Below are 24,780 nucleotides of genomic sequence, written 5' to 3' on the forward strand. Positions count from 1 at the left end.
TAACGTTTTGACAAAAGGTTTGGACAAATTGCACTGTTCTGATATAAAGAAAGTAATTCCCTGAATCCAGCTGTTTAGATTTATCCAGAATATGTCTTCTATAAATGATACCTGTTATAAACAGAATGTTCCATGAACTTGCATGGAGTGCTGCATTTATTTTTCTTTCCTATTGGCCGTCTTCATTCACGACTGCAGTACTCCATGAATGTTCAAGGAGTATTCCTCTATTAACATGGTAATTTCTGTTTTGTGATGTGTATCTTAAGCATGCAAATATTTGTGTACTGCAATATAATAATAATAATAATAATAATATATAATAATAATAATAATAATAATACATTTAAAAAACTGGCTTTTCTTTGTTTAGGTTTGCTGATAATGGAATTGGATTGTCATTTGCAAGGTACATTTGTCTGTTCTGTGTTTAATGGACTATGGAATGCCTATAATCTAACACAATAATTGCATTTAAGTGCAAATAATGAACTGAAGCTTCTGAGTACACACCTCTAGAAGTAGCTGGTTTATAGTATAAAGGCACTAGACTCCACAGTCTGTTAGAAACATGTAAACTGGGGTTTTAGACTATAACTGAAACACTACCCTGTAGATCTAGAAATAAGTCGGTGTCAAAAAATGCAGAAAATATTTGTTAAAGTTGCAGTGTTAATCATTTTGCTTAGTTCACCTTTGTTGCACAGGTGTCTGCATTGTTGTTGGAAGAGTAAAAGTCAGTGTTAAATTGTGTTTTTTTGTTTTTTTTAATATTTCACTAACAGTTATCCTATTTGCTTTAAATGCAGTGATGGAAGCTTCCCAAAAGACGTAGGCTCAAGCCAGGAAGTGTCTGAATCACTGTTCGTTGGGGAAAGCAAGAACTATGGAACTAATGGTGGGCAGAACAAGTACTGGGGAGCAGGAGGCGGGGAGAACAAAACCAGGACTCTTCCCAGGAACAAGTAAGCAGCAGGTGTTTCACAGCACAGGGAGAACCTAATGCAGTCGCATCTTTTACACTATTTCTCTGGAAAACAGTCATTCTGTTTTGTCTAAATTTTGTTGCTTATTCTTTCAACCGCTACATAGCATAGACGCAGCAAACTGCTGAACTTATGTTAGGCATTAGGCAAATGGTATAGATTACTTCTATATATATTATTATAATGGAATTATTAGGTTCCTCGTGGTTGGTAATTAAAATGGCTCTTTGAGGCACTGATAGACTGATTGTGATGATGGGGTTATCCAGTGTAACAAATGTTACATTTTTATGGAATGGCCTGAGTGGTGTGGGGCTAATTGCACCATTTATGTTTTGCCTGTCACAGTAAGGTGCCAGAAAATGTTTTAGTCAAGGCTCCTATTTCCCATTGTTTAATAGCTTTTCTTTTCTTGAGATGAACATATTGTGTTACTGTTACAGGACAAGATAGCTACTGTGACAATTGTTAAAACCAAATTCAATAAAGGGAAGAACTAATAGGATTATAGCAGAAAGCTTTTAAGCTGCACTTAAGCAAACAACACATGCATATAGGAGAAAGACTAAAACATGAATTGAATAACTAACAGCCAACATTTTCTGGATTCAATCCACTGTTTCCAATTAACTTTGATCTGCCATTGCTGTTACTCAGAAGAGGGTGGCATTGCCCTGGGGGAAAGCATGTTCTACTGAAACCAATAGGACGAGTTATTTTTTTTAATTTTTTGCTGCATTGGGGGTTGAAGTGCTGACACTCTTTGGAGGCTTTTGGGCTTATGTGTGTTTATGTGGTGTGTATGTTTATGTTGTTGTGTGTCCTGTGAGTGTTTTTATGTTGTGGTGTGCGTTGTAATTACTCAAGGCAATAACTCGACTGAATCAATTCGCAATATTTCGTGACCCGACTCGAGTCATTGCCATCAAGTGACTCGACTCCCTTCTCAAAAGACATGACTTGACTCGTCATGCAAAAAATTCTCCATGACTCGAGTCATTGTCTTTATGATAAAATCAATAACAAACTTATTTCATTTTCAATACGCAGCCTCTCTCTAACACACGTCATCATTTTTCCATTTTGCACATACAGGTTCCTGCCGTTGTTGTTAAGACCGTTGCTAAGAAAGCAGAAAACACCTTTTTAGCTTAAAGCAACATTCTGTGATCATAACGTCATAAGCAGCAGGGAGCCTCGGAATCAAAATCTGTAGGCGGGAGGCAAAGACAGATTTCTGATCACAAAACATCCTGAGGAAAATAGTGATTTTTGAGTTTTGTCGCACACACGAAAAAAACAAAACAACAGCACATAGAGAGTACACTAAAAGTACCTGTGGTGGTGGAGTTCACTTTTAATAATTATACAGTCAACCAGGACAGAAACAAGCATGCATCCTGCCAGCATTGTAAAGCAACAATATGACTAAACTGCATTCAAAACATAGCACCCCTAACTATCACTAATTTATACTGGTAGGTTTTTAGTTTTTTTTCAACGGCTAAAATGAGAATCTGAATTAATTAACAACTTGCACAATGCAACAGTGGTATTTTTCCAAAATGAGTGGGTAGTCGATATTGGACATTTAAAAAAAAAAAAAAAAAAAAAAAAAAATGCCAGAGCAAATTAAACAACATAGCCGAAAAAGCACTGATTTTAGGAGTTATTTTTCTGGTTTTGTTAGCACACAAATAAAGGTAATGAATGTATGGAAAACATTTCTAACATGTAACATTTTGCCTAGTGAAAGCTTGAAAAGTAAGTAATTTGGGAAGTATTGGGTGCTCACTATTCTCTTATTTAATGTATGTATGGTTGTGTGTATTTTATCTATTTATTTATGGACACTATATCTCTTAAGGGAGTTGGTGCTTTGTAGCTATTTTTAAATGTCCCTTTAAATCCAATTTGGACTAAAAAGTTATTTACAGTACACTTTTGTTAAGCTAATGCAAGTTTACCTAAACTAGTATTAGTTAATCCAAGGTCACTGTGCTAATCGGGGTCTGTGAAACAAGAGGTTCATATTTTAAAGTCTTAGTTAAAGACTTTAACTTGAAATGTTAAAGTTATACTTTAACATACATATACATAAATCTTTAACTTCAAGTTTTATGTATATTAAAGTATAAGACATGACCGGAGAGAAAGTTTAAAAGATTCATTTGTTTTTATACTTTTTTCAGTACAGTATTATGTTTTGTTGTGCCATTAGGACTCCAACAAACACCTTTTTATTATGTTTTCTGCTTTTGTGAAACAGCATCTGTTACTTAAATGTCTACTTGACATTTAATGGAAAAAGACACTCCATAGCTCAGCTTACATTAAGAGGAGAGATATTTAGTACATATTGTTACCTGTGAATTATATAAAACTGAATTATATACAGTTTTGCCTCAGTTTCTTTATTTTTCTATTTGTCTCATATGTTAAAACCTTGAAGTACTATCTCAGCATGAAATTAAATGCCACCAAATTTCCTTTCATTTGGTTTATGTATCTGAAACAAAACTATAAGGGAGTGTCAGTGCTGAGAAGTGAGACAATATTTAGATATGTGTTTTGTGGTATCATTGTGGTATTACTAAACATCCAACCTAATTGAGCACAGAGAAATAGGTTTTTATACAGTGGCAAAGTGTGCTTATAAGTAGATCAAGGAATCAAATTCACTAAAATGGAAATACAAAAACAGCAGAAACCGTGGACTTTTAATGGTGAACATAAGTGGGGCAAGTATTATGGGGCATTATTGTGTATTCTAATTTTGTATTTAACTTTAAATGTATAGATTGCTAATCTCGTGTAAAACTAATCTGATTAAATCAAGATATCTTGAAGTGTCAGAACTAATGACTCGAAGTGACTCGAGTCAGATAGGTGACTCAACTAGAGCTGTTTGTTGACTCGACTTGACTAGAACAGTTTAGTGACTCAAGTATTTACTTCCCAATGACTCGACTCGAGGTCCAAACTCTGGTTTTTATGTTGTAGTCTGTTTATGTTGTGGTGTGTGTGTTTGTTGTGTTGTGTGCATATGTTTGTTTTTGTGTGTATAACCATTTTTGTTATGTTCCCCTCGACAGGACCTTCCCTATCAGAGGATTTCAGATCTATGATGGGCCTGTGCACCTCACTAAAAGCACCTTTAAACATTTTATGCCTACGCCTGACCGCTACACAAGTGCTGTAGGCTTCTTCCTGAAAAACCCGTGGCAACTCACACCCAGGAACAACATTTCATCTGTTAAGTTTGAAACAAGTGTAAGTTGCACCTCCTTTATTTGTGGGTTAGATTTAGAACTGAAAGGGTGTCATTTCACTGGCACTTATTATTACCACACAGATAACTGTATATGAAGTGGTTAGTTGTATTGTTAGATTTGTCATTATTATTCAAATGACTGCACAGCATTTAACCACAGAAACACTTCACAAGTTTTAGTAACTGTTTTAAAAAATATAAATCTGCTTGGGGTATAAAGTTTTTTATAAAGACCTGTTTTAACCAGTTCAGTTTTGAACTAGCACATCATTCTCCAGACCAGGACTTTACTTCTGTGAGAAGTTTCCATAACTGTACAGTATATCATCTTTCAAGAGCATCCTGATCAGGTGGCTGCCTTTATCCACATTTATCCAACAAAATCAGTTAAAACAAATACACAAATTGCATTGAAATAGTTTTGTAACATACAGTACATCATGCTGTTGCACCCAACAAGGTCAGTTTTAACTGATGGATTTCTTAATGATATGCACCAGTCTTTGCTCTTTGTTTCTAAAGAAATAAAGCTTGTGAGACTTGTCTCTTGTTGCAGCAGTTTCCAAGAGGGAAAGGATCAAATCTGAATTTCCAGTTAAGAGCTGAGGCCTTTGTTCTTCATTGAGATACAGTATTTACAGGCAGCATACCTAATCATTCACTGGGAACATTGCATCTCCTTTTTTTCTAATTTCAAGAAGAAATCTTGAACTTTGAGAAATGACTGCATACCCATTAGTAAAAGTTCAAGTAGCACAGCACTTTTGGCTACCATCTGAGAAGTGCTTTTAGATTTTATTGGTAAAACAAATGTGTTTTCCTGCCCCTCTGAAAGGGGGACCAAGCTTTCCAGCCCACTCCTTTCATTTTTTTCACATCTGGTGTTGTACTTCTCCCATTGACTAAATAGGTTAAGTGTAAAGCTTGCTAGAATGGGATGTTCTGAAAACTCCAGGGGCTGAAAGTCTGAAATACTTTGTGGTTAGAAAATATATTTACATTATACTGCCCTCTGCTGGCTGTTTTACTTTTTAAAATTTATGCCACTTAGGGACACACAAGCGCAACTGTTTAGAATTTCGTAGAGAGTCAGTTATCCGATCTTTGATCAGCCGTACTGTCTAATAACCGAACACACCTGTAATCACGTGATGAAGTACGTGTGGTTATTACGCACACAGCTTCTTCTGCTAAAAGATTTTTAGCTGCCAAAAAAATTACCAGCAGGCTGAGTCAAATCAAAGTTACAGAATTATTCAGACCACCCAAACTTTATATTGAGCATTGTATGCTTTTAAATTGACATATCGTTCTTGATTTATCTTCTATTTCCTCTGTAGGCGTTAAAGTTTTATTGACTTGTACTAATTTTAATGATATGTAAAGCTTTGTAATTTTTATTCATAATGTGATAGAATAGGTTACTAGCTATATATATCAGTGGGTACTTGTGTAGCTAGTGCTTGTGTATGTAACTTTATTCTGTATAACTATATTCTATTCTGTATATCATTAAAGGTACAGTAAGTTATTCATACCTGTTTAATTATCCATACAAATTAATTATGCAAACTAGTATTGGTCCCAGTCCATTTGGATAATTAACTTATTTTACTGTACAAAAAATATGGTTAAACTAAGTAATGCAGGATTTAGTTTATGATGTCAAATATGGTTTTGTGTATATTTCAAATACCAGAAAATTATTCTACTAATTTGCTTTACTTTTATTAGAAGTGTAACCAACCAACTGGTCTTGGTCTGGTCTAATGTCAGCAAACAATTACAGATCATAAAGATCAGGCACAAAATAAACATTAAGGCTGTGCTTAAATAAATAGGATTTTGTTTCACCTGACAGGTTACTCTTAAAGTTTTCTTTGGAATATCTGGCCCTTGGTTTGAAGAAAATGAACTGGACGGCGACAAAAACTCGATATTCCACGACGTCGATGGCTCTGTGACAGGGTATAAGGATGCATATGTGGGCCGAATGGATAATTTCTTGATTCGCCATCCAGACTGTATCAATGTCACTCAGTGGAATGGGGCCATATGCAGTGGGAGATATTCTCAGGTAATATAGACCTTAAACTGCAGCTTTTGGTCTGGCAGCTTTCGCACAGGTAATAAACACATCAAGGCCTGGGAAAGGTTAGAATTGTATGACAATCTGTCAAAGATGGTGGTGTTGTGGTCACAGTGAGCACCAAACCTTCCATTTGCACATGGACTACTGTTGCTACTTGTCAAATTTCATTACTTTCAGAACGTTTTTTCCCCAGCATGTGTATTGAAGGAGGAATCTCAATCCACTGGAAACACGCCACTTTACCCTCAGTTGTGCAGTAGCTTTATACAGTGCAGTGTAACTACAACATAATAACTTGTATTGTTGTTGTTTTTAAAACATTACAGACTTTTTGAAAATGCTGGACAAGTGAATATTAATGAAATTATTGGTAAATTATTTCAGCCATTTGGATGTACAATCTCTCATATGCCTATGATTATTTGTATTATTTTAGGTGTTTATTCAGACCTGGGGTTCACAGAATCTGAGTATGTCTATAGTCAGAGATGAGTACCCATCCAGTCCCATGACTCTGAGGGGCATCAACAACCAGCGGGCCGCCTTCCAGCAGTACCAGCCAGTGGTGATGATTGGCAAGAGCTATACAGTTCACTGGAATGGCAGTGCGCCAAAAGAAACTGTTCTGTACCTGATTAACTTTGATAAGTAGGTTCATACTCCAATAACAGAGATTTAGTGGTCAGTATATGTAGAGGTTCTCTCTTTCTGTGCACTCACAGGCAGCCTACAAGACATTCAGATATTTTATTTTCAATAAAACAGTTCCCTCAAACAGTCTGAGTCCTGCAATCTGCCTAAAATCTCCATGGATGAAGCAAAGGTCTTGAAATATGTGTTTCTTTTTTAAATTGTATTTTCATGGCTTGAAACTAACACTAGCTGCGCCCCTCCAGCCCTGACGTTTAAGCAAGTACAGTGAATTCAGCGTAATGGATCACCAAACGAAGTGGAATAAGTTTGTGTATATATCTGGTATCTACATTATATTTAGAGCTTGATCTATTCATTGTTTACTTTTGGTTATTGCCCAAAATAGCACAATAAATAATATTGCCTGCCTTTTGAGCAGCGTATTCTTAAAACCTGTTAATTGTGCTACAAGTTTCAGACTTTTTGTCACTTCTACTCTGCTGCATTTGAGAGTGTCACTAGTAAATCAGAAAGACTTAAAGGACTAGATCACTTTCTAATTTGGAACTGTATTTCCCCCCTACTGTACTGAAAAGGTGGGTAACATATGATTGACATCCAACTTGCGTGCAGTCAACATTGTTCTCATTGGCCTGCTCAGTCAGGCAGCATTTAATGCTGCTGATGCAAAACTAACTACATTGATAGCACATTATGAAATGGTAAAGCCTGAAGTTTATAGCACCATTAACAGGTTTAATGACGAGTAACAAATATGCCATCATAAAAAATAAGCACTTAAGTTCAAGTCCTTAGTGTATTGATATAAACATTTAAGAAAAAAACTGTGTCTAGCTCTGAATCCCTTTTGTTATTGGCAGGGGTGACTGGATTCAGGTTGGGCTTTGCTATCCCCCTGACACCACTTTTCAAGTGATGTCTGATATCTACCAGAGACAGAGTGCTAACTTTGACAGCATGGAGGACTATGGGCCTGCCAGCTCCCTGGAGGAACTGCAGAAGAGGCCGTCTGAGAGAAAGTTCTTTTTTGACAACAGCACAGGGTGAGCTCAGTGTGAAGTTAGAGTTTCTGTGTTTCCGAATCTCTGGAGGACTATACTACCAGGCAGTGCATTGAAATATACAGACATGTTGAATGTGTTTTATTTACTGTTTATGGTGATATACTGAAGTTTGGTGAGTTTGTGAATGAAAACCCTTATAAATGTTTACCATGGTCATTTTACAGTTTTCCTATAGTTATACTATGCATTTACTATTGTTTACCATAGCTTTCCATGCTTTCTAAGGCTTTCCAGGCTGTACCTCGCTCTGGGCTTCACAATGCTTACCTGTGCTTTACCATGCTTTCACTTTTCTTTATTGCACTTTGCTATGCTTTTAGTTAGGGGTGCACCGATAAAGATTTTGTTGGGTGATACAGATAGCCGATGGTTATCTACCCATATCTGCCAATACTGATAATAATAGACAGTGCAGGTAAGCTATTGTAAACTACTAGAACAAGACATAGGGCTTATATTTAAACTGTTACAATTATACATGTTAAAAATGAACAGATATTGCTTTCTTGATGTGTTTATGACAAAAATGAACAGGTATTTTTTACTTGTTGCATTTACTTCAGAAAATTAATACAAAGAATAACGTAGAAATTGTCAAGCACACAGTATAATACTACATTTGTTTTACAACATTGTTGCACAAAAATTAACATTTTGCATTCGTACTAATAAAAACACTTCTGTAGAAAATGCATAAGGTGACATTAACTTTTGTAGCCACTTACTGTCAAACATTGCATATTATAACTTCTACCTATACTGTACAGTAGAAAAGAAATGTAGCCTATGCAATGTCAACTACAACAGTGTTAGTTAAATTCTTTCTTGAAGCATACACAGTGTAAAAAAGCAACTTAAACTGTTCACTTAATCAAAAACAAAAAGATGTCATTAAAATATCCGGTTACAAAATTCAGTCAAACTTGAATTTGTTACTAAACAAGACGTCATAGTAATGAAGTCCAGCTTCAAAATGCCACCGCATAAACCCACAACCAGTGCAGACTCGCACACATTACAAAAGTTAATTTTGAAGTACATTGTATAATAATAATAATAATAATAATAATAATAATAATAATAATAATAATATCTTAAACCATCAGTATTATTTAAGATTCAGCCAATATTTATTTTTAAGTGTCAGAATAATATGTTACCTCACAGTTCATCGTTGGATTTAATGACTGCCCTGCTGCGCACAACTCGCTATCCTATGGTTGTCTTCAGATATTTAAAAAATAACAAAAAAAACAAAATCCAAACACTGCTTTTTTTTTGAGACATGTTTACTTCAGGTAGATTGCATGTTAAGCAGCACTGGGAAAATGAGTGTCCCTGTGTTCTTGCGAGCTTGACCAAACATTAAATTATCAAATTCTGTGCAGGAAGAAATTTTTTCCTTATGTTGGTACCGTGTTGATAGGCTACTGATTATCGGTGCACCCGTACTTTTAGTATGGTAGACTTTTATAAGGGAGCATTGTCAGTTACAGTCAATAAGAGCACAGCCATGGATAAGTGTGAAGCAGAAACAATTGTATCCAGTTAGAATATGATTAAACACTTGGGCTAACTACAATTCTCCATTACCCTTTCTGTCCCAGCACCAAAAAAGGACTATGTATGATTTACTGTATAAAGTGAAAATTCCAACATCAATTTTAATTATTAGAGGGCCAGAGAAGATTAATATTAATAAACTCAATAAGCTATAATAAGAATTGTGTGTTTGCTTCTTTAGGCTGTTGCTGATATTCCTTCAAGCAAAACACAGCAGAGATGGACATAGTTACTGCTCTACTCAGGGTTGTGAGCGGGTGAAAATCACTGCCACAATTAAGTCCAAAGACATCAGCAACTGCATGACAAAAGCTTATCCAAAGTACTCAAAACCACCAAAGGCCATCATAGCAATGCCGCCACGGATCACCACACAGTGCAGTAACTGTGGAGCAGCTAAGGTAAACCCAAGCGAAAGTCAAATCAAGTATTCCCTGTTCTTGTGTTTGAACTCTAGGTCTGTTTCACACATTTGACAGGGATTTTATCTCATTTCACTGTCCTATCCTACAAATGTTATAGCATGTTTCTGCCTGTATGTATGCTGGCAGTTAGCTGCTTTTTTGAGATCATAATCTTGTTAAATTAACGCATCCACTACAATGGACTAGTTTTAGGTTTTTAACCACTATATAACCTAATGGGGATATAGTGGTTGAAACTTGGTTTAGACATTCTTTGACGGAACATTGTGCAATTTCAAGAAGCTGCTTGATGAGATTCTGGGATCAATAAGCTACTAACAACCAAACGAGCAAGATGGGCCAAATGGCCTCCTCGTTTTCTAAACTTTCTTATGTTCTTAATTGTTCGTCTTCATACAGTCATCATGGGACGCTTAATTGGGTTGCAGCGATAAAATATGTTTCACATCACGATACAAGCTGAACAGAAAATGACAATATCCTAATATTATCACGGTAAATAATCTGAATCTAGAACTCGTATTTTGTTCTTTTTAGATCATTTTAAATTAAAGAACACTTGTACAGCATTAATGTCAACAGTAATAGTATAGAATATAGGTACACTTTCAAAAGTAGTACAGTAGTACATACATATCCAGACAGTGCACAGACTAAAACCCTAAATACACTTTCAATTCAGTGAATGGTGTTTAATTTTAAAAGCAAGCAGGCAGTCAAGCACAGTTATACTGCAGATACACATATAGGTACAGAGTGCATTACTGGAAAAAGGGACCCCTATGCTCAGTATTATATTGAATTAAATAGTCACTATTTGGATATTTTTAAAGCAAAGAAATGTTGGCTTTTAAATATTTTTTTTTTTTTTTTTTAAATACATGAAACATAGCTACTTGAATTTGCTGTGTGAATGAAACTACATACAGGTGTGCATAGTCTGTTCAATGTATTTTTGGCACAGTAGCTCCAGTAATGTAAAATCCAGACCCCAGAGGGGAGGCTGAGATGGGTTATGTATAGGAACGTGCTTTTGGTAAATTTTGATAAACGTTTAAACGCTTTGCATTGTCAGCGTTTAAACCATATCTACACACACACTCTTTATATTACATTCTGATACTAACAGCCCTGGTCAGTATTTTTTAAGCAAGTAAATCCTGAATAAGCAAATGACGGTTTAACATCGCAAAGGCTTAACTACAAAAAACAAAAAACAAAACGTACACGTCAAAGTATATATTGAAATGTTTATGGTTGTAATTAAAGTTGGCTAGTGGATATATAACTATATACCAACATATTATTGAACGCATTTTTGATAGTATAATGTTTTTAGAATAGTGTGTTTCTTAAAAGGTTCATTTAACAACAAAAAAACAAGAACCTGTTTAGTGTTTTTTTTTTTTTTTTTTGTAGTTTTTTTTTTCTCTTTTTTATAGTAACTTTGCCCAAAATTATATGGTTTAAAAAAGAGACGAACATCACCCACTACATCGCTAATACAAAATAGCTACACGAAAGCGAGTTGTGCTAACAATTGGGGGGGGGGGTAGGAAATACTTTCATTTCTGGAAAAGGTAATTACCAGGGATAAAATAGCACAATATTTTGGAATTTTAAAGAGCACTGTGACCGATATTGAAAAGTCTGCCTCAGAGATTTAAAAGTTTGCAGTCTTTGATAGTAGCGGTGGGATTTTTGAGATCTGTTGTTGCTCGAGACGAGTACTTGAGCATTACAGTTTCAACGCCACTCTCCTCTACATACTGCCCTAGTGTACATAAACCTCCTAACATTGCCACAAGTCATTTTAAATGCCAAAGTGAAAAAAAGCCTTCTGCCTATGGGAAGATAGGAGAATGGGGTCCATGAGTCTGTGTTAATTGCAATTCTTTCTCCCTTTTTCACGCCCTGTTCAGATAAATATATTACAAATGTCGTTATGGGTGTTTGATTTTCATTGCCATCAGTAGCTCCATCCACAGTAATTCAGAATGTTTTCATTTCAAATTGTGAAGCATTGAACTTGTGTTTTTGTGGTACGGCAGTTTTGTTTGGTATAATTATTTACATACCACGGTTTTCGCATTCCTCAAAATACTCCCAAACGTGGCTTCCTTTGTTTAGAGATGCCATTTTAAATATAGAACAAAGTAAAAAAAAAACGCTTGTCATTAACATTATTACCCCTCCGTGGAATTGATACTATACCACGCCTACTGCAGGCATGAACACAGAGTGCACCAATGAAGCGCCAGATCGACCGAGAATAAAACCCGCCGCAGTGTCAATCTTTCTGTTGCACCAATTAGAAAACCTTCCTTTTTATAATATCCACCCTTGTTGTGGCACTAGAGCAGTCTCATACGCGAGGGACTACTGGTGATAAATTACTAAAATGAATGCATAAAAAAAAAAAAAAATGCGTTTGGTGACATTTGTCAAGTGACCGATTAAATGTCTAGCATGTTCTTAAATGTTTAATCACTTCTTTAGAGTTTATAGGTTTTAAACGTTTAAAATTCCCATCCCTAGTTATGTAGTGCTATGTAATATTTTTTACAAGATGAAACACAGATTCGTGTGCTCTTCATTTTTTTCATGTCGATGTTTCTGGGACTCCTTTCTATTAACTGCCTAATACGCACCGTGGTGTGTAGCAAATAGATCAAGGAATTTATTTGTAAAACCCAAATAAATGTGTAAAAACTCACAGCCCTAGCTGTCATGCCTATGGTAAAAAAATAAATAAATAAATAAAAAAGGTGAGTGGTGGGGCATTGACTCAGACGGCGAAATTACAGGCATTATTGCAGAGGGGGTATTTGTAACATTAGGTAGGTAGATTACATTTTCTATTAGGCATGCTTAAAATTCAAAGGTAGAGCACAGCACACAGTCGCGATAAGGAATCAAGAAGTGCAGTTAACATACCTTTAATGAATGCTAAAATACAATTCAAAGCTGCTGCAGTATGTCCAGTTTTGTCATTTCAAATATTTTCACAAAACAAACATTAAACCAAAGCTGCAGTGTCCCGTGCAAAACCACACCATGAACAGCCACATTTGTAGGTGAAAAATGCTCAGATAAGTCATTTAAAATTTTTAAAAAATATATAAACCCATGACATTTTCGGTCCACGAAAATAACGATTTTTCTTAAATTATACAAATTCACATTTTATTTGTACATTGAACTCAAAGTAACATTTACTAGGTAATGCATGCAACTTTTAGGCTACCCCCTTGATCAGTGCTGCCAGATTTGCTTTTTTTCCATCCAAGTTTGGCTTGTTTTGAAAGTATCTAAAAAATGTTGTCTTTGGTGGTTTGGTTATTTTTTGACTATTTTTATCATGCATGTTTTTTTCTATTCCTTTTGATCTCTTATGAGCTCATCACCAGTGCAGAACTTCAGTCACCACAATGCCCTGTATAGTATATCATGTGTCGTCCGCCCCCAAACCCCACCCACTCGTTTTTTCTGGACCAATACAATTTACAAATCACACAAATGTTCAGTTATTTTTTATTACCAATTTAAGAATGGTATCAGTACAATAAGTGCTTTTACATTTCGTAACTTTGAAAATCATCAAAGAATATAATTCAGTGCAATTTAGACACATTACAAAACTTTAGAAATCATTACAAAAAAAGTTCAGTAAAATGTTTCTGTACTTTGATACTTGCTGTTAAGATGTTATAATAACGTGCAATTTAAATTAATACAGTTACCGCAACAATTTAAAGCACACAATGCTCCGTCTAAGGCTTTGGTGGTCTGAATAATTCTGTAACTTTCATTTGCCTCAGTCTGCTTGTCCTTTTTTTGGCAGCTAAATCTTGTAGTTGTTTTAGCAGCAGAAGCTGTGTGCATAATTCCTCACGTGATTACATGTGCGTTGGGTAGATTACAATGTACGGTTGATCAAAGATTGGATAATTCACATTCTACTGTACATTGTTGTGTAATTACTATAGTTTGTTTAACTAGCATTTTTTGTTTTTGTTTTTTAAAAGATGGTATTTACAAGTGATCCTCATAAAACCTACCTCCAAGCACAGATCAAATCCCTGAGCAAGGAGGAGCTACAAGAAGGAGATAACAAATCCTTTATCACAGTAGGTTGCATTGTATTTCATTGTTTTGGGGATATAGAAGATTACATGTGTGAAATACTATGTACTATGGTGCTTATTCACAAAGTTTAAATCATGGTAATTATTTAACTGTTTGATTTATGAGGGGCCTTTTCACAATACTGTTTTTTTTTTTTGTGTGCGTGTGTATAAACGTTCTCAGTTTTGGGTTTAAATAGTTATTTGAAAAATGAGAAGATTCTTATAAACTCTGTATAAGAATTGAATATGGTTTACTGAACTGCAAACTTGATTTAAATGAAAATTACAACACAGTCCTGAGGAAAACCTGACAGTTGTTTTCACAGACCACAATCCCCACTAATATTGGGCTACATGTTACCTTATTTAAGGTATGTAGTTGAAGACCAGGGATAATTTGATTCTGTAAACCCACCATACAGGTATATGCAGTACTTTTTTAAAATTATTTTTTATGAATAAGGCCCAATGTTTTTGTAAAGCCAAGAAACTCCAAAGATTTGACTCATGAGTGTATTAGATTAGTGTTTAAAGCCTTTCCCAGTACCTTTAATAGCCCCAGCTGAATATCTTTATACAGTCTTAGACAAAAGTATTGCCCCCCCTACATTTATTATACCAGAATTTAAGGTAACAGATTAAGGACAAGCATTTAATAAACTTTAACCACTTTTTAATAAAATAAAAAGCTAAATACACAAATTCTTATAGTTTTACTAATTACTATTTATCAAAATCAAACAAACTTATTTATTCATTCATGACAAAAGTATTGGTACCCTGCTTTATTTTTACTTTTATTACGGCTTTCAGACCTCTATGATAATAATTAACCAGTATGTTACATCTTGCTGGTTAAATGTGGACCCATTCTGTCTTGCATATTTCCTTCAGCTCAGATAGATTTTATACACAGTGCTTGGCTACATTTTTTTTTTTTTTTTTTTTCAGATCAGTCCAAAGCATTTCTATTGGATTGAGATCTTGTGATTACGAAGGCCATTCTAATTATTTTATCTTCATTTTCTTCAAGAGTTAGCCTTATGCTTTGGGTCGTTAAATGTCTCCAGTACCTGAACTGCTAAAACACCCCCATATCATGCATGTTTAATTGTAGGTACAAGGTTTTCTTCATTGAAGGCTTTCCCTTTTTTCTCCAAACATACTGTGGGCCAGATTTGTTAAAGAATGCTTCAGGTTCCTGTTTAAAGAAATTGGCAAAATTTAGACAGTTAGTTGTATGAACTTTCTTTAAAAGTGGCTTGCAGCGAGGTCCACATGCACACAGCTCTTCAGTGTTCAGGTGTCTTTGTACAGTTCTTTTGTGCACAGTTATGCCTGATGCTTCAAAATCTTTCTTTAAGTCCTTGGCTGTGAATCTTTGATTTTTTTTTTAGCTGCTCGGATGATTCTTCACCCTGCTGTACCCCTAATTTTCAAGCATTTTAGATGAATTTGTTCTGTGGTACTGTGCTGTGTTTTTGGTATTTCATATTTTTGTGATACTGTTCTGTAACCATTTCCTTTGTTGTAGATTGCTGCAGGTGCTTTTCTCTGACATGAATCCAACTCCTTTGTCTTGATAATCATCTGCTGTGTTGCCAAAATGTTGTTGTTCAACAGATGTTGAAAATAATAATTTTTTTTTGGCTATATAATTTACAATGCATCTTAATTAGTGTGTAATGGTTTTCAATCAATGAATATATTTAATTGGTTCTATTAAATGTTTGCAGATTTTAATATAAAGGTGCTAATAACTTTGTCATGAACAAATACAGATGATCCTGCTTCATATCATGATTGGCGTGCAGGTGTAATTTGATATATGATATAAACCACGTTTCCTGTTTGTGACAGCACATTATGAGTGCGAGAAAAAAGAAAGAAAATGAACAGTGAATTAAAAATGTACGTTTAGTCGTTCTTTACATTTAAACAAATGCATATAATTTACTACAGGACAAATGCCTTTTGTATCATTAACTGGAACGAAACAGTTTGTGTCTATCTAAAAATTGTCGACTTATGAGAGCTATCAATTAGGTGTTGCACTTGATGATTTTTTTTTTGTGTGTGCATTTGTATAAGACTGTTAAAGAAGAACATTTTGGTGACGTTGGAGTTTTTTAACTTCACTGTATCCCTTTGACTGCCCACGCAGCATTTGACAAGCTGCAAAAAACGTCAGTTTTATCGGCCTAAATGATTATTAGTTGTTAGTTGCGTTGAAAAATTAATTATATCCTGTGGTTACTTAATAAGGGCCACCCACGCAGCATTTGACAGGCTGCACAAAACGTGGCAATAAGCGGGTCTGTGAGATGATATTGAGAGGTAATTCCTTAAACCTGTGGTGCATGGCGAGTGGTTTTTGAAACATTGTGATAATAAACGGTATGATATTAAGAGAGATGGTTATAAAACGGGTTTATCTGTATTTTAAATTGCTCAATTGCTTTTTTATTTATATAAATGTTGTTTGCTAAACTACCAGAAATTGTGTATTTTGTGCATATTCATTAGTGGCTAATGTTCATTAAATGCTTGTATTTAACATTGTGTTTTCTTAAATGATATTTTATTAAGTGTATCCCGCCAGTACTTTTGTCTGCGGCTAGAACACTTTACCCTGATGGTCAGTTCAAATATTAGGTCTCAATTCTTTTAATTGTTATGTCATACTTTTCCAACACAAAGTAATCATGTATTTACAGTTTTATACATGCCCGTGTAACCAATATTTCATTCATGCCTGGATGAGGTCCCTTCACTTTAGATTAATTCTTCTAAAATTCCAATTCATTTTTACTTTTATTTCTTGTTTCCTCTAGGTAAATGGTGAAATGTTCTCCTTTGCTGAGTCAGGATTTTTCCTAGTCACTGTTGATGCGTGCACTGGCAAAGTCACAAAAAACACATTGTTCTTTCAGCTGGATGCTAAAATGGAAAAGTACTTGCAGACTGGAATCCCCCAAAGGTAAGGGAAAGATTTGGGACTATTGTACCTGCCACAAAGTTACAGCATATTGCAGGAACTAAGGATCTGTTCTATAAGGTTTAGAAAGTGTATAATACATAGAGGTGCGGGTGGTCTTGAAAAAACAACATTCAATGTATAGTTACAGTGCCTTGAAAAAGTATTCAGCCCCCATTCCTTTTTTCACATTTAAGTGTCTCACAGCCTGAGATTTTGATGCATTAGATTGGGAATTTTTATTTGCGCGAGTCACACATTTTTTTTCAGAATCCCCCCCAAAAAGAAAGAAAATAGTAAACAATAAAATAATAAAAATTAAACTGGGTCAATACTTGGTTGAACCACCTCTGGCAGCTATTACAGCCAGTAGTCTTTTCGGATAAGTCTCTGTTAACTTTGCACAACGTGATGGAGCAATATTTGCCCATTCCTCCTTGCAAAATTGCTCAAGCTGTGTCAAGTTAGATGGGGAACGGTGATGGACAGCAATTTTGAGATCTTGCCACAGATTTTCGATGGGATTAAGGTCAGGACTCTGACTGGGCCACTCAAGGACATTTATTTTCTCCATTTTAAGCCACTCCAGTGTTGCTCTGGCAATGTACTTTGGATCATTGTCCTGTTGAAAGACAAATGCTTTCGCAGTTTGAGTTTTTTGGCAGAGGGGCTCAGGTTTTTATCCAGGATTTCTCTGTATTGTGTGCCATTCATCCCCCCATCAATCCTGACAATATTGCCAGTCCCTGCTGCTGAAAAGCATCCACATAACATGATGCTACCACCGCTATACTTTACGGTGGGGATGGTGTTACCTGGCTGGTGTGCAGTTTTTGATTTGCGCCACACATACCGCTTAACGTTCAGGCCAAAAAATTCCACTTTAGTCTCATCAGACAAAAAGACGTTCTGCCACATAACTGCAGTATCTTCTAGGTGACGTTTTGAGAACTGTTTGCGGGTAAGGATATGTTTTTTTTCAGCCAAGGCTTCTTCTGTGCCACTGTCCCATAAATGCCCTTTTTGTGGAATGCCTTGGAGATTGTTGATACATAAACATCATCGTCCATCTCAGCCTCTGACTTCTGTAAGTCATTCAGAGTCACAGTTGGCCTCGTAGCTTCCCTAAGAAGTGCCCTTCTTATCCGGTAACTAATTTTAGAGGGGCGGCCTGATCTAGGCAGGGTGGTTTCATATTTTTCCCACTTCTGTACGATGGACTGCACTGAGCTCCAAGGGATGTTCAATGCCTTTGAAATGGTTTTGTACCCTTCCCCAGATTTGTGCTTCTCTACAGTCACATCCCTGACTTGCTTAGAATGCTCTTTCGTCTTCATTTTGATTTTTTTCTTTTGAAAGTCTCTACCATACTGTGGAACCATACAGAGAGAGCAGTATTTATCCTCACAGATTCATTTAAAGCAGGTGATCCACTAATTTCTTACACAGGTGGAGTCCATCAACAAATTGTGTGACTTGTTGAGGTTTTTGTACTATTTTTTTTGTACTATGTTATTGCACCTGAGCACATTTAGGCTTGCAATTACAGAGGGTATGAATACCTTTTAAATCTGAATTTCCATTTTTAATTTTTAGTAAATTGTTGAAAGCTTTTGGAATTTCTTTTGATTTGACATGGTGCGCAATGCTTTGTTCTATCTGTCTATTTCAAATTCGGAATCTGAGACTCTTAAATGTGAAAAAAGGGATGGGTGATGGGGGTGGTCTGAAAAACAAAAACAAAAAAAACATAGTGTTGCAAGATTGTTTTTGTTATTGTTTAGGACCAATACATTGAGGACCGGTAGTTATTTCAGTTGGGTTAACATTTATATTTACAAAATGAATAATTCATGTCAGTAAAACATAATAATTACAGTTAATAAAACAATCTAATGTGGGGATCCTCACTTCAAAACAAGTTAATGTTTGTATATGTGTTAGTGAAACGCACATGCAAAACTGAAAATTGATGCATTTTGAGCGGTGCTTATTTTTAATAACGAATTTTGCCAAATAATACAAAACAGAAGAAAAACCTTAACTAAATCTTTATAACCTTGTTGCATCGTGTCCATCACACTGAGCATTAAATCAGGTGGCACAGATGGTATATTGTGCATATACTGTTTTCTCCAGTGAATAAATGGAAAATTACACACTGAAAGATTTACTGTGTTGAGTTCTAACTAACAGGGGTGATTTTTTTAAGTGGATCTTTTTTTAATCTTTTGTTCTGTTAGTAAAACAAAAACCAGTGGATTTATTTCTGCATACCGACCAAGATGTATTAAAAAATACACCAGGAAAACAGGTGTAGCACACAGATAATATGCGTTTGGTAAATCCATCTCAATTACTTATGTGGGCAGGAGGATGATGGGAAATGTAGTTCTGAGAGGTCCATGCAGATACATGGGAAGCCATCTTGAGGCGGGAAATGCAATTTAAGTGTTAAAGTCATCAAAATGTAAAAAAATATTATAAAATAAATTAAATATATACACACATCTTGCGTAAACAGTTGTAGCAACACATGGGAACATGTGACACAATAAAATAAAAGGTCCTTATGTGTCCTTTTAATATTACTGTCAAGTAGAGATGTCATGATATGAACATTTTCTCAGACGATTATTCCGTGGGATGTTATCACGATAATTGTGATACAGCACGATATTTTGCAAAAAACTACAAAATAAAATTCTTGCAAATTTAATATGCTACCTATTTACAAAACAGTATTTTAAATACAGAACTCTCAGAACAGTTTCTAAACATAGGTATCAATTATTGTAGATACAAACTAAAATGCCATTTTAATCAAGATAAGTCCTTATTTAAAAAGTTCCCTTTTATTCAATATACTTCACATGGTTTCTTTGTGTTTTTTGTTCTCATGTACAGGCTATATGGTACTGAATTTCGGCACTGAAATGAGTAAGTTACACATGCTGAGGTAGGGCCTTTCGAAGGTTTGGTGAAAAAATATGAAATGGTTCCTGAGTCATTAATAATAAAAAGATAACAGGCTAGCATCCAGAAATTTGTGAAATCCTCTCAGCAAGGAACCCCGCCTCCTGAAGGAGTGTGCTTGTACACAAGCCATTTGCTGGTTAGATCAGCAAAAATGTGTGTAAGTGACATCAGGCCACTGTGAGATCTGTAGTTCTGGCGGACCCTGTAAACAATGTAATGACATAGACACGTGCTTCCGTTTGAACTACAGCTCCCAGAATACATATTAAACGGCTTGGTAAGTGCTGTTTTGTTAAAACAACTTGACAGAAATTTCACAAATGCAGTAGAGCATCCAATTTTAGTAGTCAGTAAAAACAAAAATAAACATGTCAGTCAGTGGTACAAGGTGAATAACCAGTTAAATATATGTACTGTACACAGAGGCTGCGGAGCGCCACCGTGAGGGCAGCAATAAATAACTTGGTGAAACGTTTAACCCTTTTGCTATTTGATGTACCTGGTATGTTCTGAAAAACACTTGTTTCACTTAGGATTGCTCAACGACGTTTTTACTGATAATCTGGGGGTCGATATTTCCAATTTCATTGTTACACAGATCAAATGTCTTCAATGTGATGTGACACAGGTTTTAACCAAATTTATAGCCTGCTTGAATGTTAGCGCTGTGATACATCCAGTGAATTTAAAACAATTTGCTTGAAGCTTTTGTTTCCATTTAATGATCGATAATAAGAAATATTTCTTTTGATTTAGGAGGTTTATTACTGTCTTGTGTTTCATGAATTAAAATTCCAGATTTGTTTCTCATAATTGTTGATTTAAGGATGTTAAGTTCCTATTCCCAAGTCCAATAGCTCCACTATTATTGGGTGAAACACATTTCTAAATGGAGCTGGTCACATCAGAGTTTGAGTTTTACTCCATTACAATTAACTGAGCATATGGAAATGAATAAATCTGAATACAGACTAGCTGTGGTGAGCCTCTCCTCAAGCTTTCTTTTAAAATGTTGTTCAGAACTTTCTAAAAAAAGAAAGTGTGTGTGTATACGGCAGCCTACATCGGCCCTGGGCAGCTTAAAGACAAGCCTGCAGGCGCCTATGGGTCTCTCTCAGGTCACTGCACGGATCACTGGTGTGCGGGGAGCCGAGTACACCCTGGCCGACCTAGCCCTCCCTTCCCCTGGTCAGCGCTTGGCCAATTGAGAGCCGCCTCCTGGGAGCTACCTTCCTCAGTCAGCAAAGGAATAGCCTGGACTCAAACCAGCAACATCTAGACTATAGGACTCATCCTGCACTCCACGCGGAGAGCCTTTACTGGATGTGCCACTCGGGACCTCCCTGCATAATATTTTTAACATGGAAATTGCCCAAATAAATGGGCAGCTGTGGGGAAAAAAAAAAAAACAGTGTGTGAATGCCACCTGATGAACCTTTTGAAGGTTTAAAACTACCTTAGAATTCCTGGCTAGTGAACAAACCTTTGAACACAACCCTAGTTAATTATCGTCATCTACTGTCGGGTGTTCCTATTAGTTTTTTTTTGTATTCGGTCCAGTTGATGCGTTGTTCTCAGAGTGGGCAAAATCATAAATATAAATAAATAAATAACTGCAATAATTACAAATGTTGACAATAGAATAATCATTACAATTTATTTCGTGATTATCTTTTTATTGTCACATTGTTTATATCATTAACCGTTTCACTGCCACATTGTCTAACCTCTGGGTATGTCAATGCTACTGATCTTTCACACTTACATTCTACTTAGATTTTTTCACAAAAAAAAAAAATGCATTCTTGTTTTTGTTTGCTTGCCTTTTAATGTATCCTTTTAACTCAGAGTGTCTTGTTTTTTTTTGTATTCATTAGGTCCATTGTATTACTTAGCACAAGAAATAAACAAAGTGGTTTTGGCAGCATTTCACAGTATTTGGTGTCTATGGGAATAGCCAAAGTTGCTGACCTTCAGATTAAAGGTTTGTAATTTCAGAGTATGAACTTATTGATTTATTTGTATACAAAGCATTTGAATTCCATCAAGTAAGCTTCACATTATGTTTTTTTTTTTTCTCTTCAGAAAGCTTTGCATTCTTCGGATTTCGAGGAGCTGTTAACACCTCCTGGGCTAAACTGTTTACAGCTCCAGCAGGAAAAAAACTGGGGCTGCTTGAGAAATACATTCCCCTACAACTGGAAGAGTATGGCTGCATCAAAGCTGACACGCCTCGGGGGAAGGATGTGGAACTTCTAAAGAAAGCTTTGAGCAAACACTAGCCTTGAAATGTGAACAACAGTATGAATGTGAACTAACTTATTTTTATTTATGGCATTTTATGAAGAGGAAAAAGTTTACCAAATGTTTACCGTTTTACAGGGTATTTTGTATTGTAAACTCAAACTTCCAAATGCCATGTCATGCACTTTCTATGGGAATTGATAAACATTTGTCTGTGTTAAAGATAAAACAGTAGTTGAACTATTCAGGCAACGGTTGGTGCAGTGCGCTAATTAACAACCTCATACAATCAAATGTAAATAAGTTAAAGGAGAAATTATTTTAACCACACATCCTGACTCCTGACACAGTTAAGGGGTGTTTTCCTCTTTAGGCAAATTCTGAAACACATTTTTTAATGAGCTTTCAATTGACAGAAACATGATTTGGTTTGTCTACCTAGAATTAGAATACAGTTATACAGTAGAGTTGATCTAGTACTCTTTTACAAAAAACTCATGCCAAGTTGTTTTAACAAGATTAAAAACACCATTGTTCTCTAGAAAGAAAGGTAGATTTCACTTTTGCTGCAGCTCGGTGTAAAGCAATATCCTGCACAGGGTTGTGGGAGACATTTATTAAAATTCAATGTAAAAAAACATAATGCAATTATTTATTTTGTTAGCCACTGAAAGGTGAAATTGCACCTTAAACTTTCATATTTAATTGATGTCCTAGATATGTTTCTTAATGACAGTTCATATATTTTTATATCTATTCGGAAATTGTTACCAAAGTCTTGATTGCAAGTTAATTCTAGATGATATTTTATTACCCAAAATGTAATTTTTTAAAGCATGTTTATACTCTTTTGTTAACCAAGAAACAACATAATGAAGTGCGTGTTAAAATGTTAATCTGTGGTCTGTGCCTTTTCAAAATGGGAGCAGGGCTCTCTGGAGTTCATAACACTAAACATTGTATGACAGTAACTATAACACACCATTTGCTGTTATTAACTCCAGTAAGTCTAAATCCTGACTTTGATTTATATAGTAAATGTAAGAATAACTGTATCAAACGTTAAACCAGTTTTGTTTTTAATATCTTTTACTTTGGTTAATTTCAAACTGCATGAGTGAAATTCATTCCCTGCACTTTTTAAAAGACTGAAACTATAGGCTTTTTTTACAGATATTTTTCAGTAGTAGTTGCCTTTTACACCTTGTTTTTAAATGGGCATATTTTCATACCCTGAATGTATAAAAGGTCTCTGATCTTTAATCCTGTTATTTGCAGTAACATGCTAGCATAACATGTCTACCATTAGGAACACCCATGTGCTTTTTATTAACCACTGTGTAATACTGAGGGAGACTCTGCAGTACAGTTCTATAGGATTTGAATTTATTGAGCTTGGTGATTTTCAAAGCAGCACATATAGGAAGGGTAGTATGTTTTATAGTGTGGGGGTGTAAGTTTTTCAATGTTCTGTCACCAGGTTTGTTTTCTTAGAGACAAAATATTGTCAACCACAAATTTCAGCGTAGAACAGTGAAAGTTCTGCTGTGCATTTTATATTCTAAATAAAACATTGACTAAAATGCACAGAGAATGATTTTACAAACTTGTAAAGAAATAAGGAACACAATTACTATTTGTCTTGTTTGTTTGTTTTGTGCCTGAAAAGTCTCTTACTAGCTGTTGTGCTTCACTGTTCAGTACGTCTACGTGCAGAAGGGTTTTTTATTTGTAGCTTATTCTTTAGCCAAATAAGACGTACACGTACACACCCACATCTGGTTTGTGCAACTTATTTGACTATTTACTGTTAACTTCAATGTAAAATAAATCCAGTTTTCATGTTTCGTGGGGAAAGGTTTTGAAGAATAAAATCAACTGGCTAAGTAAAGATAATACTGTAATTTGCATTTGAGGGGAGCATTGTTGAACATTTGGTGCCAGTACTAGTGCATTATCTGTTATATACATTTTAGTAATAAAGTATTGCAAACCTATTTGCCTTTTAAAACATTTTAAACAGCTGCTGGCATTGTTTTTGCTAACAATCTGAGGTTCTGTGCATTTTAATTAGTTTTTCATAGTTCTATATTTTCCTTTTGAGCTAAAGGCCAAAAGGACTATTTAAAGGATAAGTACAACCTTGCCTGCCTCTTTGATGTAGGTGGTATGTGTCCTTTCTGTCCCATACTTTTATAGTAACGACTTGGATCAAAACATAAACTGCAAGATTATTACATTTGCTGGAGACCTCTTAACTGTCTTCAGCAAATGTCATTTTTCTTAATGTTGTATTAATTGATAATCTGACTATAAAAATCACATTTTACCACAAGATGGGGCTGTCGGGCTTATTATTATACAAATAAACTTACCATTGTTAAAGGTGGCT

General features: G+C 35.4%; 1 protein-coding gene across 1 annotated transcript in view; it reads left to right on the forward strand.

Annotated features, from left to right (window-relative positions):
- Nucleotides 1-24,401, forward strand: part of cemip2 (cell migration inducing hyaluronidase 2) — a 54,367-nt gene extending 29,966 nt beyond the window's left edge. Inside the window, exons 14-24 of the mRNA XM_041256324.1 lie at nucleotides 374-409; nucleotides 810-965; nucleotides 4,082-4,259; nucleotides 6,122-6,337; nucleotides 6,789-7,000; nucleotides 7,867-8,049; nucleotides 9,815-10,034; nucleotides 14,087-14,188; nucleotides 17,023-17,168; nucleotides 22,022-22,128; nucleotides 22,230-24,401. Coding sequence (XP_041112258.1) covers nucleotides 374-409; nucleotides 810-965; nucleotides 4,082-4,259; nucleotides 6,122-6,337; nucleotides 6,789-7,000; nucleotides 7,867-8,049; nucleotides 9,815-10,034; nucleotides 14,087-14,188; nucleotides 17,023-17,168; nucleotides 22,022-22,128; nucleotides 22,230-22,426 — 1,753 coding nt within the window. The 3' untranslated portion in view covers nucleotides 22,427-24,401. The remainder of the gene's footprint in view (nucleotides 1-373; nucleotides 410-809; nucleotides 966-4,081; nucleotides 4,260-6,121; nucleotides 6,338-6,788; nucleotides 7,001-7,866; nucleotides 8,050-9,814; nucleotides 10,035-14,086; nucleotides 14,189-17,022; nucleotides 17,169-22,021; nucleotides 22,129-22,229) is intronic.
- Nucleotides 24,402-24,780: the final 379 nt, after the last annotated feature.

Source organism: Polyodon spathula, chromosome 1 (assembly GCF_017654505.1).
Source record: "Polyodon spathula isolate WHYD16114869_AA chromosome 1, ASM1765450v1, whole genome shotgun sequence".
In the NCBI taxonomy this organism is placed as follows: Eukaryota; Metazoa; Chordata; class Actinopteri; order Acipenseriformes; family Polyodontidae; genus Polyodon; species Polyodon spathula.